General features: G+C 46.6%; 2 protein-coding genes across 2 annotated transcripts; one reads left to right on the top strand and one right to left on the bottom strand.

Annotated features, from left to right (window-relative positions):
• Positions 1–7005: 7005 nt before the first annotated feature.
• Positions 7006–8110, top strand: PtrM4_087660 (uncharacterized protein; the record flags this gene model as incomplete). Its single annotated transcript, XM_066106793.1, has 2 exons — positions 7006–7332; positions 7442–8110. The coding sequence occupies 2 exons, from the start codon at positions 7006–7008 to the stop codon at positions 8108–8110; spliced, it is 996 nt and encodes a 331-aa protein (XP_065963731.1).
• Positions 8111–8332: 222 nt separating this feature from the next.
• Positions 8333–14906, bottom strand: PtrM4_087650 (Myosin-tail-1 domain containing protein; the record flags this gene model as incomplete). The annotated part of the gene is made up of 3 exons (XM_066106792.1): positions 8333–12721; positions 12784–14707; positions 14752–14906. The coding sequence occupies 3 exons, from the start codon at positions 14904–14906 to the stop codon at positions 8333–8335; spliced, it is 6468 nt and encodes a 2155-aa protein (XP_065963730.1).
• Positions 14907–15079: the final 173 nt, after the last annotated feature.

Below are 15079 nucleotides of genomic sequence, written 5' to 3'. Positions count from 1 at the left end.
TAACCCTAACCCTAACCCTAACCCTAACCCTAACCCTAACCCTAACCCTAACCCTAACCCTAACCCTAACCCTAACCCTCCTCAACTCTCCTAACTTCTAACTCTCCTCTAACTTCCCTCTTTCTTCTACTCTCCAATTCTACTCTCTATACCTCCTATTCTTATTTTCTTTACTTTCTACTTCTTCTCTCCTACCTTTTCATTTTAATTCCCTACTCTTCTTCTTCTATCCCTTCACTCTTTACTTTCTTTACTTCTTCTCTTTTACTCTATAAACTCTTCTTTTCTACTCTTCTACCCTTTCACTCTCTACTTTCCCTTTATTCTCTTTATTTCTTCTCTTCTCTTTTCTCCCCTCTTCTCTTTCACTTTCTCTCCTCCTCTCTTTCACTTCCTCTTTTTCTCTTTCTTTTCTTCTACTCTCTCTACTTCTCTTATCTCTCATCTCCTTTTTTTCTCTTTCCTTATCCTTTTTTTACCTCTTTCTCCTCTAATTTCCTTTTTTCTTTCTTCTCTTCTACTTCTATTTCTCCATCTCTATTACCCTTTCTATTATACTAACTAATACTATTCTTAATACCTCTACTCTCACTATTACCTCTATTCTTTTTCTTACTTACAATCTTATCTCTCTCTCTATTCTTCTTATCTTCTTCTCCCTCTCTTACCCCTCTATCTTTTCTTCTCCTAATTTTCTTCTCCTCTTCTCTACTTTATCTCTACTTCATACCATCTTCTTTTATACTCTTCTTATTTCCTCTTCCTTAACTCTGTTCTTTTTTACTCTCCCCTACTCTTATATTTCTTCTCCCTTTTATCTTCTACTTATTAAACTTCTTCTCTCTACTCTTCTACCTATTTCTCTCTTTTCTTTTCTACTATTATCTTCTTTCTACTTTCTACCTATTACCTCTTCCTATTCTTTTCTCTACTGTCCCTTTCTTACTCTTCTTTATCTTCTTTACTCTACTTTCCTCTTTCTACCTTTTTCTCTTTTACCTTTCTTTCCTCTAATCTTTTTCTCTACTATCTTCTCCTTAATTTATTCTTTATACATACTGCACTTCTACTCCTTCTCCTTACTCTCTAATCACTACTTTTCTATTCTTACTTTCTACTTTCTAACTCTCTTTTCTCTTCTTTCTACTTTTTACATTTCTCCCTTTGTCTTTATTTTCTTCTTCTTTTCTTACCGCTTTATAATACTTTTTTTATTTTTCTCTTCTATTTCTCCCTCCTTATCACCGTTACTCTTATTCTTATTATTCCCTTTACTCTTACACTCACTAATACTATTATTACTACCTTTACTCCTACTCGTACTCTTACTCTCTTTCTCTTTCCTCTTACTTTTACGCTTACTTCTGCTCTTACCTTCTTCTTTCTCTTTTAATAATCTACTTTTCTTTCCTCTCTTTTCTCTTTATCCTTTCTTCTTCTAATATACCTCTTTCCTTATCTACTTCGTCTTAATTTCTAACTCTCTTCTTTTATACTCTTCTTATTTATTTTCTCTTTTCGTTTACCTCCTTCTTTTCTTTCTATCCTCCTATACTTCTTCGATTCTCTTCTTCTTCTTTACTTCTCTCTACTTTTATATTTCTTCTTTCTTTTATCTTATACTTGTTAAACTTCTTCTCTCTACTCTACCCTCTCCTCTACCCTTTTTGTGATACCTTACAGCTTACTCTTACTCTCTCTCTCTTCTTTCTCTACTCTCTACTCTTACAATTTACCCTCTGCGCCCCCTTAATCTATCTTACCTTGATAAAACTCCTCTTCTTACTCTCTTTCTTTGCCTTTACCTCTATCTCTCTTGTATTTTCTTTCTCTACTATTATTTTGCGTCTACAACTCCGCGCCCTCTCTTATCTATCTACCTCTAAAATATAATATTCTCTTATATTCTTTTCTACTACTCTCGCTTTTGTATTATTATTACCGCAACGGCCGGCTTCTTGAAACTTAACCTCTTTTCCTCTGCCCTACCCTCTCCCTTCGCCCTTCCGCCTACTCTCAATCCCCTCTTTCTTGCTTTCTATTAAACTCTCTTGTATTTCCTCCTCCCTAAAATCCCTTACCCTCACTCTCTCCCTTACCTCAATCTCTCCTTACCCTCAATCTCTCCCTTACCCTCAATCTCTCCCTTACCCTCTCCCTCTACTACTACACCTCCCCTCTTTTCCTCTCTCAACTTCTTTTACTCCTCTAACTTCCCTTTCCTCTCTCTTGATCTACTTTACTTTCCCTATTTCCTCTTCTTTCTACCTCTTTCTCTCCTACTTACCTCACTCCCTACTCCTTCCTTTTTCTCTCCTTCTACTAACCCTTTCGAATTTTTACTTTTAACTCTACTCTCTAACCTTTCTCTTCCTACTCCTTACTCATTACCTCTTCTCACCCTTTTTCTCTTTCTTCTCCGACTTTCTTTACTCCCTCTACTTCTCTTTTTCTACTACCTACTACTCCTCTTTACTTCCTTTCTATACTTCTTTCTTCTACTACTACCTACTTTACTCTCTCTTACCGCTTTCACTACTTCTACTTCTACTCTTACCCTTTTCTTTACTCTTGCTCTCTTTCTTGCTCTCTTTCTTCTTCACTTCTACTTCTCATTTTCCTTTTTCTCTCTCTTCCTTTCCTTTACTTCTGCTCTTACTCTTACTCTTTATTACTATTCTATTCTCTTATATCTATTTTCTTACTTTTCTATATTATATTAACTATCATCTCTCTCTTCTTCACTCTTTCTCTCTTCTTATATCTCTTCTCTTTTTTTCTCTTTTACTATCTCTTCTATCCTCTTCTATTATCCCTACTCCCTTACCCTTCTTACTCTCCCTAACCCTGTAACCTTTCTTTATTTCTCTACTTCTCTTCTTCTACTACCTACTACTTCTCTTTACTTACCTACTTTCTTTACTTTTCCTTCTGCGTTTTACTCTCTCTTACCGTTTTTATTACCTACTCCCTCTCTTCCTTTACCACTTCTACTCCTTCTTAACTTCCTACACTCTCTACTATCTACTCTTTACTCTACTCTTTACTCTACTCTTTACTCTACTCTTTACACGCTACTATCTACCCTTATAACACATACTCCTCTTCTTTATAATACCTTACTTATCTCTTCCTAACACTCCCCTTTCTCTTTATATCCTACTTACCTATGAAACCCTCTCTTCGCCCTACCTACTTGTGAAACCTCCTCTTCCCCCTTACTACTTGTTTCGCCTCCTTGTCTGTCCTATCTGCCCGTCTGACTTGCTGTACTGCGCCCCCGGAACTCACTCCACCGCCTGCGTTCCTATAACCTAATTAATCCTACAATAACTACTCTTACTCCACCCTTTTTGTAACACCTTACGGGTCCACCCACCACCCCTCTACTCTCTCCTCTACTCTTACTCTACCCTCTTTGTGACACCTTACGGCTTACTCTTACTCTCCCTCTTCTTTTCCTACTTCTCCCTTTCTCCTCCTAAATACTTCTTAACCCTAAAAACGGGGTGTTACTACTTATACGCCCTATCTAACTTCTTTTAACTCCTTACTCTCTACTCTTACACCCTACCCTCTACTTCGCTCTACAACTCTGCGTCCTCTAAACCTACCTTATCTTATAAAAATTCTATTCTAACTCTCTTTCTAACCCTTTACCTCTACCTCTCTTGTATTTTCTTTCTCTACCCTCCTTTTGCGCCCCTAAATCCCCGCCCCTCTTACCTATTTACCCCTAACATATAATCCTCTCTTATATTCTCTTCTACTACTCTCGCCTTTGCATCTTCCTTACCGCAACCGGCGGCCTTCTTTAAACTCTACCTCTTTTCCTCTTTTCCTCTGCCCTATGCTCTTGCTTTACGCTTCTGCCTACTCTGAAACCCCTCTTTCTTATTTTCTAGTAAACTCTCTTATATTTCCTCCTCTCTAAAACCCCCCTATATATTATTTACTATCCACTTTATTATTCTTAACTCTTTTTACTTACTTTCTCTAGTTATCTTCTTATACTATAATACCTAACCCTCTTTACCCTCCCTGATCCTCTCTACCCTCCCTGATCCTCTCTACCCTCCCTGATCCTCTCTACCCTCCCTGACCCTTCCTCTCCTGACCCTTCCTCTCTCTACCCCTAACCCCTTTAACCGCGCCCTCCACTACTCTCTTACCTCCCTCTACCCTACCTCTTCCTCTATTAACCCCCCTATTAATACTCTGTTACACTATCAATTTGCGTCTCGTACTATCCAATACTGCCCCGAACAATTCCTCTCCTACCCCTTACATTTCTCCTGCCTAACTCCCTACTAAATACATAACGAATAACCCTTATACAAATCTACTCTAACACAATCTTAACTGCTTCTTTTGTATTTCTCCTCCCCGTCACTAACATCTCCCTATTTTGTCCTCGCTTTGCTTATCACCCGCCCTTCGCATATTCCCTATCTATTCCCCTACTATCCTAATTGCCTGTCTTACTACTCTACCTGCCTAAACTCCTGTTATCACTGCCGTATTAAACTCTACTACCCGCCTTGTCGCTCCTGCTCCTACTGCTCTACCCTCCTCTCTACTATATCTCCTCTTTATTACTGCTCTTTGCTGCTGTCTATCTCCTTGTCCGCTTGTCTACACACTAAAAATCTCTCCTCCTCTTCTTTATATCTCTCTTCGCCTCCTTGCCCCTCCAAATACTTTTCTAATACTCGCCTTCTATATCTTATTACCCACTCTTTCCCCTCTACATACTACCTAACGAATTGCTCTTCTACCTTATTTTGCCTGTAATCTAATCCTCCTTTATCTCCTTATGAATATTTTTATTCTTCTATTCATTTCTTACCTATCCCTCTCTTTATTCTGTAACCCTAACCCTTTCTTCCTTCTATACCCCTAACCCTGTCTTATCTACTATAAATCCTCTTCTCCCCTTTAACCCCGCCCCTAACGCTTTCCTACCTCCCTCTACCTAAACGCTGCCCTAATAAACCCCCGTGAATACTCCTTTATACTGTTAATTTGCATCTCTTACCTTCTAATACCGCCCCTAACAATTCCTTTCCTACTCTACCTCCCACCAAAAACGCCCCTAATAACCCTTAAACTGAATCGGCTCTAAAACAATCGTAATCGCTTCTTTTACACTTCCCCCCTCCCCTCACCAACATCTCCCTATATTTTCCTCGCTTCGCCCATTATCCGCCCCTTTGCATATTCCCTATCCATTCCCCTACCATCCTAATTCCCTACCTCACTACTCTACCTCCCTAAACTCCTGTTGCCGCTGCTGTATTCACCTCCGCCACCCGCCTTGTCGCTCCTGCTCCTGCTCCTGCTGCTCCAACCCTCCCTGCCCCTCCTCATCTCTCCTCTCCACCACATCCATCCTTCCCCTCTCTCTCTTCTGTTCCTCTCTCTTCTTTCCTTTCCTCTTCATCTATTTCTATCTCTCCTTATTTTTAATCTAATTTACTCGCTTTTATCACTTAATCTATATAACATCTACTAAATACCCTAACTCGGAAACTTTTCCTATTGCCACTATATCTTCTCTCTTCTTCCCTTTACCTCGGCCTATACCCTTCTCTGCAATAACCTCTGTTGTTTATTGTTCTCCTCTATTATAAACGGCTGACTCTAATAAAACTCTCTTATTAACCTATTCGTTTCTGTACACCCTAACCCCTACTTGCTCTAAAACTGTCTTACGAATCCCTCTATTAAATTTACTTTAACTCTCTGTTCTACTAACCTCCTATCTATCCCTATGCTACTCTATTCTTGCTTCCCTATACTAATCCTAACAACCTTGCTATAAATACCCTCGAAACTAACAATCTTTTATATCTGCTGTCTAATCTCCTCCGTATCTATTATCTTCTTATTGCTTGTATACACACGTTATACCATTCGCTATACTAAACACAACCTAAATACTTCTTCAACTATCTCCTTTGCCTACTACCTCTTAGTTCTCTAATACTGTTGTATATTGTGTCGGCTCTGTCCTTCGCCTACCGCCGTCTATATACCGCATCGCATTATCTACTACCCTATATACCTCTATCACTATTCTGCGTCGGTAAACTTAAACTCTACCTACTGTATGCACGTCCAACACGGCCTGCCTCGTCTTACTACTGTTGCTTAAATACCCACTATGCATTATTGTACTGTACCTTAACTCTATCCTTATCCTTATTACTACTGCTGTTCTTGCTACTCTCTCTTTACTTGCTCTATATTTTTCTTTACTTCTCTTTCTATTTTCTTTACTTCTCCTTCTTTCTCTTTATCTTTTGCTTCTTATGTCCTTCTCTATAAACTTCCTTATCTTTCTCTCTCTTTCTTCTTCTACCTATCTTCTATTCCCTTTACTATACTCCTCTTAAATTATATCGGGTTTCTTTTATTCTTCTTTCTTTTCTAACATCTCTTTTTAATATTATTGAAACATAATCTCTTATATCTTTTTTATTTATATCTTCTTCTTATGACTCTACTTTTATATAAACTTAATCTTTTCTTCTATCTTCTTATTAATGTATTCCTAATAACTTGCTCTGTCTTCTACTACAATCCTAATCCTTAAATCCTACTTAATTCTATGCTTGATTTCTTTCTTAAACACTATCTAATATATACTACAAACTATACCTGTTTTACCTACCTCATCTATCGATTATGAATCTCACCAACTTTATACTCTCTCTTTTCGAATCTTTCTTTTCTTTGCTTTATACCTGCATACTTATTTTTAACATAAATAACTCTTCTTTAAACTTTTGCTCTTACTATACCCTTACTGTGCTTATTACTCTTACTACTGTTACTATCTTTGCCTCTATTATAATTACTCTTGCTTCTACCACGGCTACGGCTGCTATTCTTGTAACTTTTCCTTCTATCGCGACTATCACTCTTACTGTCTATTCAATTACGGTTACGGGTTCTACTATTGCAACTCCCGCTGTTCCTGCCGTCCTTGCTGCTTTTAACATGCTCGTTATTACTCCTACGGCTACTACTACACCTGTGTTTACTGCCGCTTCTACAAATATCGCCACTGCGGCCCCTACGCTTCCTATTCTTGCTATCCACTCCGTCCTTGCTGCTCTCGCCATTCCAGCTGCTCCTGCTGTCCTCGCTGCTCCTGCTCTCGCTAATTACGCTCCTACTATTTCCGCCCTTACTGCTCTTACTCCTGCAGCTTTTACTCTTAATGCGCCTACTCCTACGGTTACTGCTCTTATTGCTGCTACTCTTAATGCTCTAGCTCTCACTGCTATTGCTCTCGCTACTCTCGCTATTCTTGCTACTACTACTGTCCCTGCTGTCGCCAACCTCGCTTCTATCGCTATCCTTACTGCGACCACTCTCCCTGCTCCTATTATTTTCGCTGCTTGTAACACCCTCGTTGCTGCCGCCTTTAAAGCTCCTACCCTTGCTACTCCTGCTATTCTTACTGCTCCTGCTCCTACGGCTCTTACTTCTACGTCCTGCTCTTGCTACTCTTACTCCTACCGCTCTTACTCCTCCGCATTCCGCAATCCTCCCTATTACTGCTTCTGCTCTCGCCACTTCCTCTATCTCTACTATCCCCGTCCTTCTTGCTGCTCTCGCTTTCCCCGCTGTTCCCGCTGTCTCTACTGCTCTCTTCTGCCCCTTACCTCCTACGCCTCCTCCACCTGCGGTAACTGCGGTTTCGGCGGCCGCTACCGCTCCTCTTGTCGCTGCTCTTACTACCCTCGCTACTTTCGCTTTCCTTGCTGCTCTTAATATCTTCGCTATCAATCCTACGGCTTCTGTTCTCGCTGCTCCTGATACTCTTACTATCTCTACTGTCCTTACTTTGTCCCTTGTCCTTGTAACTTGCACTGCTCTTAATATTCTTATTACTACTCCTACTACCCCTGCACCTGTTGCCGCTTCTGCCCCTGCTATCCTTGCTGCTTATAATATCCTTACTTCTACCTCTTACCTCTTACAGCTTATATACACCTCCGGCTACTGCTATTGCTACTGCTACTCTCCTACTTTCGCTATCCTCGCTACTCTTACTGTCCTTACTATCCTCGCTGTTCTTACTATCCTCGCTGTGTAAGGGTCTCACATAGGTCAGGTATTTGAAACTGTGTTGAATTACAAAGTAATTGCAGTGCAGAGCTTGTAAGAAGCTCTGCGCGGAATATATCTAAGTGGGGGTGTGCATGGGCCACCAAACAGGTGGCTCGTGCGCGAACATCAAAACAACGCTAAGGCATCTGGCAGGTGGCCTGTGCGGGGCAACGGCCCAAAACCATCACACGTCCCCCCCGAAAAGCGCTCAAAGTTCCGACTGAGGCGCAAACTTATTTGAGTACTTGCTATCTAGTAGCTGGAGCAGGGCTATAGCGAGCTGTCCGTCGTCATCGTAGTCATGAAATGTGGCGTGTGGTCCTGGTCGGCCAGGGTTGCGGCTGTGAAAGTCCTGGACTGACTCTTTACAGCTGCGCAGGTTATGGTAGGGCTGCCATGGCTCTGACTGATCGTCGCCCACCCATTCCACCTTGTATTGCAGCAATCCACGCTCACCTGTGTGAGGGTCGACGAGATTGCGTCGTATGCGAGAGTCTAGGACTTGGGAGACCACGTATTCTGTGACTCCATCGTTGCCAAGGTGGACTTCGGGGGGAGCGGCATCGCCTGGACGAGGTTGTCCGGGTAAGGCGTCGTCCTCGTACGGTTGTAGGAGCCATGGGTGGAAGGCTGGGAAGATAGCTTTAAGCTGAGGAGGGAGGTCTAGTTCGTAGGCCATGTTGTCAATGACCCGAGTGATCTGGTATGGCCCTATATTCTTGTGGTCTAGTGACTTAACTGGTCTTTCGGTTTTAATGTGGCGGGCGTTCAGCATCACCCAGTCACCCACGTCGAACCGTGGTGCTGGGTATCGGTTCGCGTCTGCGAACTCTTTCATCTTGTCTTGAGCCCATAGGATTTGTTGTCGCAGGAAGGTGCGCGTTGTGTCAATGCGCTGGGCGAGGGCATCAGCGTTCCGTTGCTGTTGGGCGATAGTAGGGTGGTTGTTAAGGGGGCGCAGAAGGTGAGCGGGCTCCAGTCCAGATCGCGGTTGGCGTCCCTTTGTGGCGAGGAACGGAGATAACCCGGTAGCTGTGCTAATGGCCGAATTGGCTTCAAATTCTGCTAAAGGCAATAGCTGGGCCCAATCCGTCTGTAGGTAGTTAACGTACGCCCTTAGGTATTGTTTGAGATCGGCGTTTGCATTCTCGGTCTGACCGTCGGTTTCTGGGTGATGGGAGGTAGAGAGTTTAGGGTGCGTTCCCACCTGGGCACACAGGCGATTCCAGAAATGTGACGTGAATTGGCGGCCCCGATCTGATACAAGAGTCCTTGGGTATCCTTCCTCTTTCCAGATGTATTCCATAAACTTGTCAACGACTGTAGGCACCTCTAGGTTTTCCATTGCAATGAACTTCTTCATTTTTGATAGACGGTCAACCACGACCATGATGTGTTGGTAAGAGTGACCACACCAGGTTGACTTAGGCAGTGGGGTGATGAAGTCGATGGATATGTCATCCCAGTACTGAGTAGGGACAGGCAGCGGGTGAAGCAAACTATGTTTGGCGGTGCGGTTAACCTTAGAGCGTTTACAGGTTAGACAGTTGTTGGTAAAGCGCGCAATTGTGTTCGTCATGCCCTGCCAGTAGTACCACTGGCTTACTTGTTGGTACGTCGTCGTGCGACCTCCGTGGCCGCCCGGTAGGCTATTGTGGATGTGTGCGATAATCCTCGTACGGAGTTTCTCACTGAAGGGGACGACAAGACGCCCGTTGCCAATAAATAGCTTGCCGTCGTTGCTGGCTTCTAGGTCGGCTAGTTCCATCCGAATGCCTTCCGCTATGAGGTAATGTGGGATACGGCGGTCATTAGAAGCGAGGGCTGTCTTTACATCGCGTAGGCGTGGGTCGCTAAGGCAGAGTTCTAAGAGGACATCGTCGAGGGGGCGATCGTCGGCTCCTTCGATGTCGTCATATGGGTCATGGGTGCCCTTTAGGGAGAAGCGGGCTAACCCTACCAACATTGTAGAGGTGGACAGTGAAGCGCCTTCGCCGCTCTCTTGCATCAGTGTAAGGACGGAGCCTAGGTCGCAAGGATTGTCGCCCAGGCATACTCCGGCGAGGCGTACAGCGGCATAGCTGCCGCCCCATCGGTTGGAACCTAGGATAGTCTGGCATTGGTGCTGGACCCGGTCGTCCGTGACTGAGTCTGGCAAGTCTCCTGTCCGGCGGGTAAGGCTGTCGGGTTTAGTACCCTGTTTACCAGGGCGGTATTGTATGCGAAAGTCGAATTCCTCTAGGAACTCAGCCCAGCGGGCTTGTCGACGATTGAGATTGCGTTTAGAGCGGAAGTATTCGAGCCCGCGATGGTCTGTTAGCACTTCTACCGCCTCAGGAACTCCTGCGAGTTCTGGCCTCCATTCCTCGAAGGCGCGGACTATAGCGAGGAGCTCCTTGTCGTATATCTCGTAATTACACTCTGTGGGCGACATCTTCTTTGAGAGATAGGCGACCGGCCGGACTGATCCGTCTGGCTGGACCTGGGAGAGCACTGCTGCGTACACATAGTCAGACGCGTCAGTTTCTACGATAGTCTTTAGGTCGGGGTCAAAGTGGGCGAGCACCACGTCGCTACAGAAGGCGACTTTCAGTGCGAGGAAGGAGCGCTCAGCTTCTTTAGTCATCTTGAATAGCTTAGGGTCGCCCTTAGTGAGATGCGTTAAAGGTTTTGCGATATCCGAGAAACCGCGTATAAATCGGCGGTAGAAGTTAGCAAAACCTAAAAAGGCTTGTACATCTTTTAGAGATTGCGGAAGCTTCCAGTCCTGAATGGCGCTGACTTTGTCTGGGTCCATTTTAATACCGTCGGCGGTGATGATAAGCCCGAGGAATTTAACCTCTGTCGTTATGAAGTCGGATTTAAGAATGTCCATAGGCAATCCGGCGTCTGCGAGCCGAGAGACTACCTGTACTAGGTGCTTCTCGTGTTGATCAAGAGTCTCACTAAAGATAATTACATCGTCTAAGTAAGCCATGCAGAACTCATCGAGATATTCGTGTAGGACGTCGTTAATGTATGCTTGGAAGGTTCCTGGGCTATTGCACATGCCGAAGGGCATAACAGTGTATTGGTACAGTCCGTAGGGCGTGATGAAGGCGGAGAGGTGTTTATGTTCTTCTTTGATGCGTATCTTATTGAATGCGGCGATCACATCTACCTTGGAGAAGTATCGCGATTTTGAGAGCTTAGCAAGCATGTCCCGGATTAGTGGTGGGGCATTTCGGTTCTTGACAGTGTGGGCGTTCAGACCGCGATAGTCGACGCATATGCGGATGCCTCCACCTGGCTTGCGCACAACAAGAAGGGGTGCGGCCCAGGCGGAAGTGCTGCGTTCGACGTGTCCTTTCTTGATCATGTCGTCCACATAGAGTTTCACCGCTCGGGCTTCATCTCGGGACATTGGGCGTAGACGCTGGAATGACGGCTTAGGCGGCTGGCCAGTATCGTCGAGCTTAAGTTCGATTTTGTGGTCAAGGTTACCCCGGAGCTCTGGGAGCTCGTCCGCTTCTTTAGGGTCAAAACCTTGGTACAAGGGATGAAGGACCTTAGGTAATCGCTTGAGGATTTCTTGTCTCGTCATGTGCGGACGTTCCATCTTGTCGCGGAACTTCTCGTAATCCTCTGGGAGCACTTTGGCTCCTGCAGCACGTAGGTGCTGAGTGTCCTCCCATTCCTTGTCGGATAGCTCGGCGATGCGGCCGATTTCATCGTAAGAGGTGATACAAATGTCCTGGTCGTGACAGACGGCTGCCGCGGCTACGCGGCTAGAGATGAAAGCTACATCAATTGGTGGGGGTGCTTTGGGGTGACGAGCAACCTTCCGGCAAGGGTCAGGGACCTGGGGGAGAGGTTGCTTGTGGTGCCGGCTGCTCTGAGTGTGACAGGGTCGGTGGTCGTGGATACAGTTAATTAGACAGTGCTCCGAGTCAAAACTTAGAGACATGTCTTTCCAGTTAACTCGGGGTTCATGGGTTTGGAACCAGGGCGTTCCTAGGATCATTTGGACACCAGAGAGTTTGGTGACATAGGCTAGGACATCTTCGGTGTGGGTGCCAAATGTGACAGTTACCCGGGCCATATGGGTAACGCCTGCCACTAGAGAGCCATCAGCGAGTTCTAGAGTAGCAGGCTGGGAGAGAGAGATAAGGTCGTATTTATGTGCGCGGGCATGAGAAGAATCAATGAAGAGAGAAGCACAACCAGTGTCACCCATGATTTCGACGTGTTGAGGAGAGGAGCGATGAGAAGAAATGATTCCTTTAAAGACTAATTGCTGGCCTACTAGAGGCTGATACTTATCACCGCGTATAGCGGCGGCAGCAATGGCCGAGACGGTGATCCGGGATCCAGTCTGGCTCTGTTGTTTTAGAGCCTTGACACGGTTCGCAATTGCCTGGAGTGTTGGATCCGGGTCGGACTCATCGTCAGAGCTGACTTCTACGGTAGGGGAAAGGGCTAGGGTCAAAGAATCGTCGACAAAGCGGTTAGGATGTAACTCCTCTTCTTCTTCGCTGTCTTCGACAGAAGGGGCAGGGGGAATTAGGGGATGTGCTGGTGGTTGTACTGGGGGTGGCTTCTCATGCCGGGGAGGTCCCTGGGGGCGACTGTCGCCAGGGACTAAGCATTTTCCGAAGGTTGGGGAGAGGTGGAGGTGACGCTAGCTGCGGCGCCCTTGACCTTAGGGCGGGCTGGCTCTCCGACGGGTACGCCATTGTTAGCAATAGCCTTCTCAAGAGCGTCCTGAACTTCGGGGTACGAGTCAAAAGAGGCGACCGGCTCCTTAGAGCAGTAACCTCCTGTAGCCTTAAAGGTGTGATTCTTCTTAAGACAGTTGAAACAACGATTTAAGTGACGGAGGACCTTGACCTGGATGTCAGAGCGGCCACGGGGGCCAGATCCCGAGCTGGATCCACCGTTCCGGGGTCCGTTAGAGGGAGTGGACTTATTGCCGCCTGCTCCGCCGCCCCCGCCACCTTCTAAACTCTGATTTCCTCTACGGTTGCCAGTTGTAGTGGCTCGTTGTGGGTTGGACTGTTCGAGGAGACGAAGGGTTTGACAGAAGTCAAGGTAGGTGAGGCTAGACTCTAAGACTTTCATGGCGGTCATGTCGCGCCACCATACAGGCAGCCGGTTGCGCATGAACTGGATCTTGAGGGTGTCGGGCCAACGAAGGGCCGAGGTGCCGACGTTAAAGCGGGCGATGTACTCACCCATAGACTCTGTGGGCTTCATAGTGGAATTCAAGCTCTCATACCAGGACTGAGCTTCGATGCTAGTGTTCAGCGACTTATAGACAGAGTCAAGGATAGACCAAGCCTCGTTACTGTGCGCGAACTCAGCTCCAGGTTCGAGGTACCCATGCTGGAGGCATCCGAAAGCCTTGTCCTTGGTCTTCTGGCGGATGTAGCTAAGCTTCTTGGTTTCTGAGGCGAACTCGTAGGGATAATCAGCAAACCAATCGGTGACGTCCATCTTCCACTTAAGATAGTCGGCGGAAGTGGTGCCATTACCGGAGAATGCCTCAGGTTCAGGTTTCTTTGGGCGGGGGTGGCGACGGTGATCGTACTCTTCGTCATCGGAGTATCGATTTTTCGTAGACTGAGTGCCGCGCTGACCTTGGCGAGAGAGGGCTGGTAGAGGACTGTTGGCATCGTCGCCTTCAGAGTCCGATGAGTCTGGGGGGGAAGGGCCTGTGTGGCCGCGCCTGGCTGACCTAGAAACCTTGGCTGTAGCCTGTTTTAGCTTAGCCTGGAGTTTCTTCATATTCTCTAATGTGGCTCGGTGGGCGTCGTGCTCCTGTCGGTATTTGTCCTTGTAGGCCGATTTGCGGGCGGCGAGGTTCTCTGCCTGGTTCTGGGCCTGCTGGTAGTCTTCGTGAGCGCTTCCGCGCGCGTCGCGGAGCTCCTCGGTTAGGCGTGCAACTGTAGCGACGGAAGACTGAAGTTGGTCCTGGCAGTTCTTAAGGACAGCCTGTGTGTCAGCGACGTCGCCCTTGTAACCCTCAAGGATATCTTGGGTTTCTTGATCCTTGCTGTGGAGGTTTTCGATGACCTTGTCTCTTGCGAGAAGCTGTTCGCCTAACTGATCGCTGTGTTTGCGCTCGTTGCCGAGGTCTCTCCACATATCGCGGATTTGATCATATAGTCTGTTCAACGCCTTAGACTGGTCATTATTCGTATGTCCGATAGGCGTAGTGTGGAGAGAATCTTTGCGTTGGGGGTTGCCTTGCGCATCGTTCTCCCAGAGGTCGAAGGTGGTCACGTTATCCTCGCGAGGAATGACGTAGGACGTAGAGGGCTGTCGCTCGAATTGCGCACGCTCGTAGGCGTGTTCAACTAGGGGTTCTAAGGACGCGGCGGGTCCAGGTGAGAGCCACGCTTCAGAAAAATAATCAGTGTCGACTTCGGCCTGAGACTGGCGCGAGTAGCGGCGTTGCTCGCTCATTAATGGGTAGCGTATGCCCAATGGGCTGCTCAAGTCGGCGCGATGGTCTATGAAGGCCACGCCCTTCTTGCGCGTAGTGATTGTGGTCGGAAGCTCGTCGTCAGAGTCGTCGGAAATGTCCAGTGGCTGCTGTACACTATCGGTGTGGCCGAGGGAGGGGTAGCGTCCTGGAATGCGTACGTCCCTGTCGAAGAGGTTGTTCTTGCCGTGTGCTCGGGGAGGCCGCTGGCGCGACGCTCTAGGGTTTCTTTGGTCTGGGAGGTGGGCGCCGTCGCACGCGAAGGCTGTTCGGGGGCTGAGTTCTCGTGGCTCTCGTCCATACGGGAGCGGTTCATGGTTGCGGCCGTCTCTCGCATGAAACGAGGGACGCCGAGGGCAGGATTTCGGTGTTCTGTAGTGCTGGGGCGAGTATCGCGCGATGTCTCCTCAGTGAGGAGTTCCACGATCTCGGGATGAGGGGAGTCACGAGCCCCAGAGGGTTCATGACTTGTTCGACGGGGCGCTTCTC

This window comes from Pyrenophora tritici-repentis, chromosome 3 (assembly GCF_003171515.1).
Source record: "Pyrenophora tritici-repentis strain M4 chromosome 3, whole genome shotgun sequence".
NCBI classification, from domain to species: domain Eukaryota; kingdom Fungi; phylum Ascomycota; class Dothideomycetes; order Pleosporales; family Pleosporaceae; genus Pyrenophora; species Pyrenophora tritici-repentis.
The sequence above is the reverse complement of the archived record's forward strand: the minus strand, read 5'-3'. Positions and strand labels throughout refer to the sequence as shown.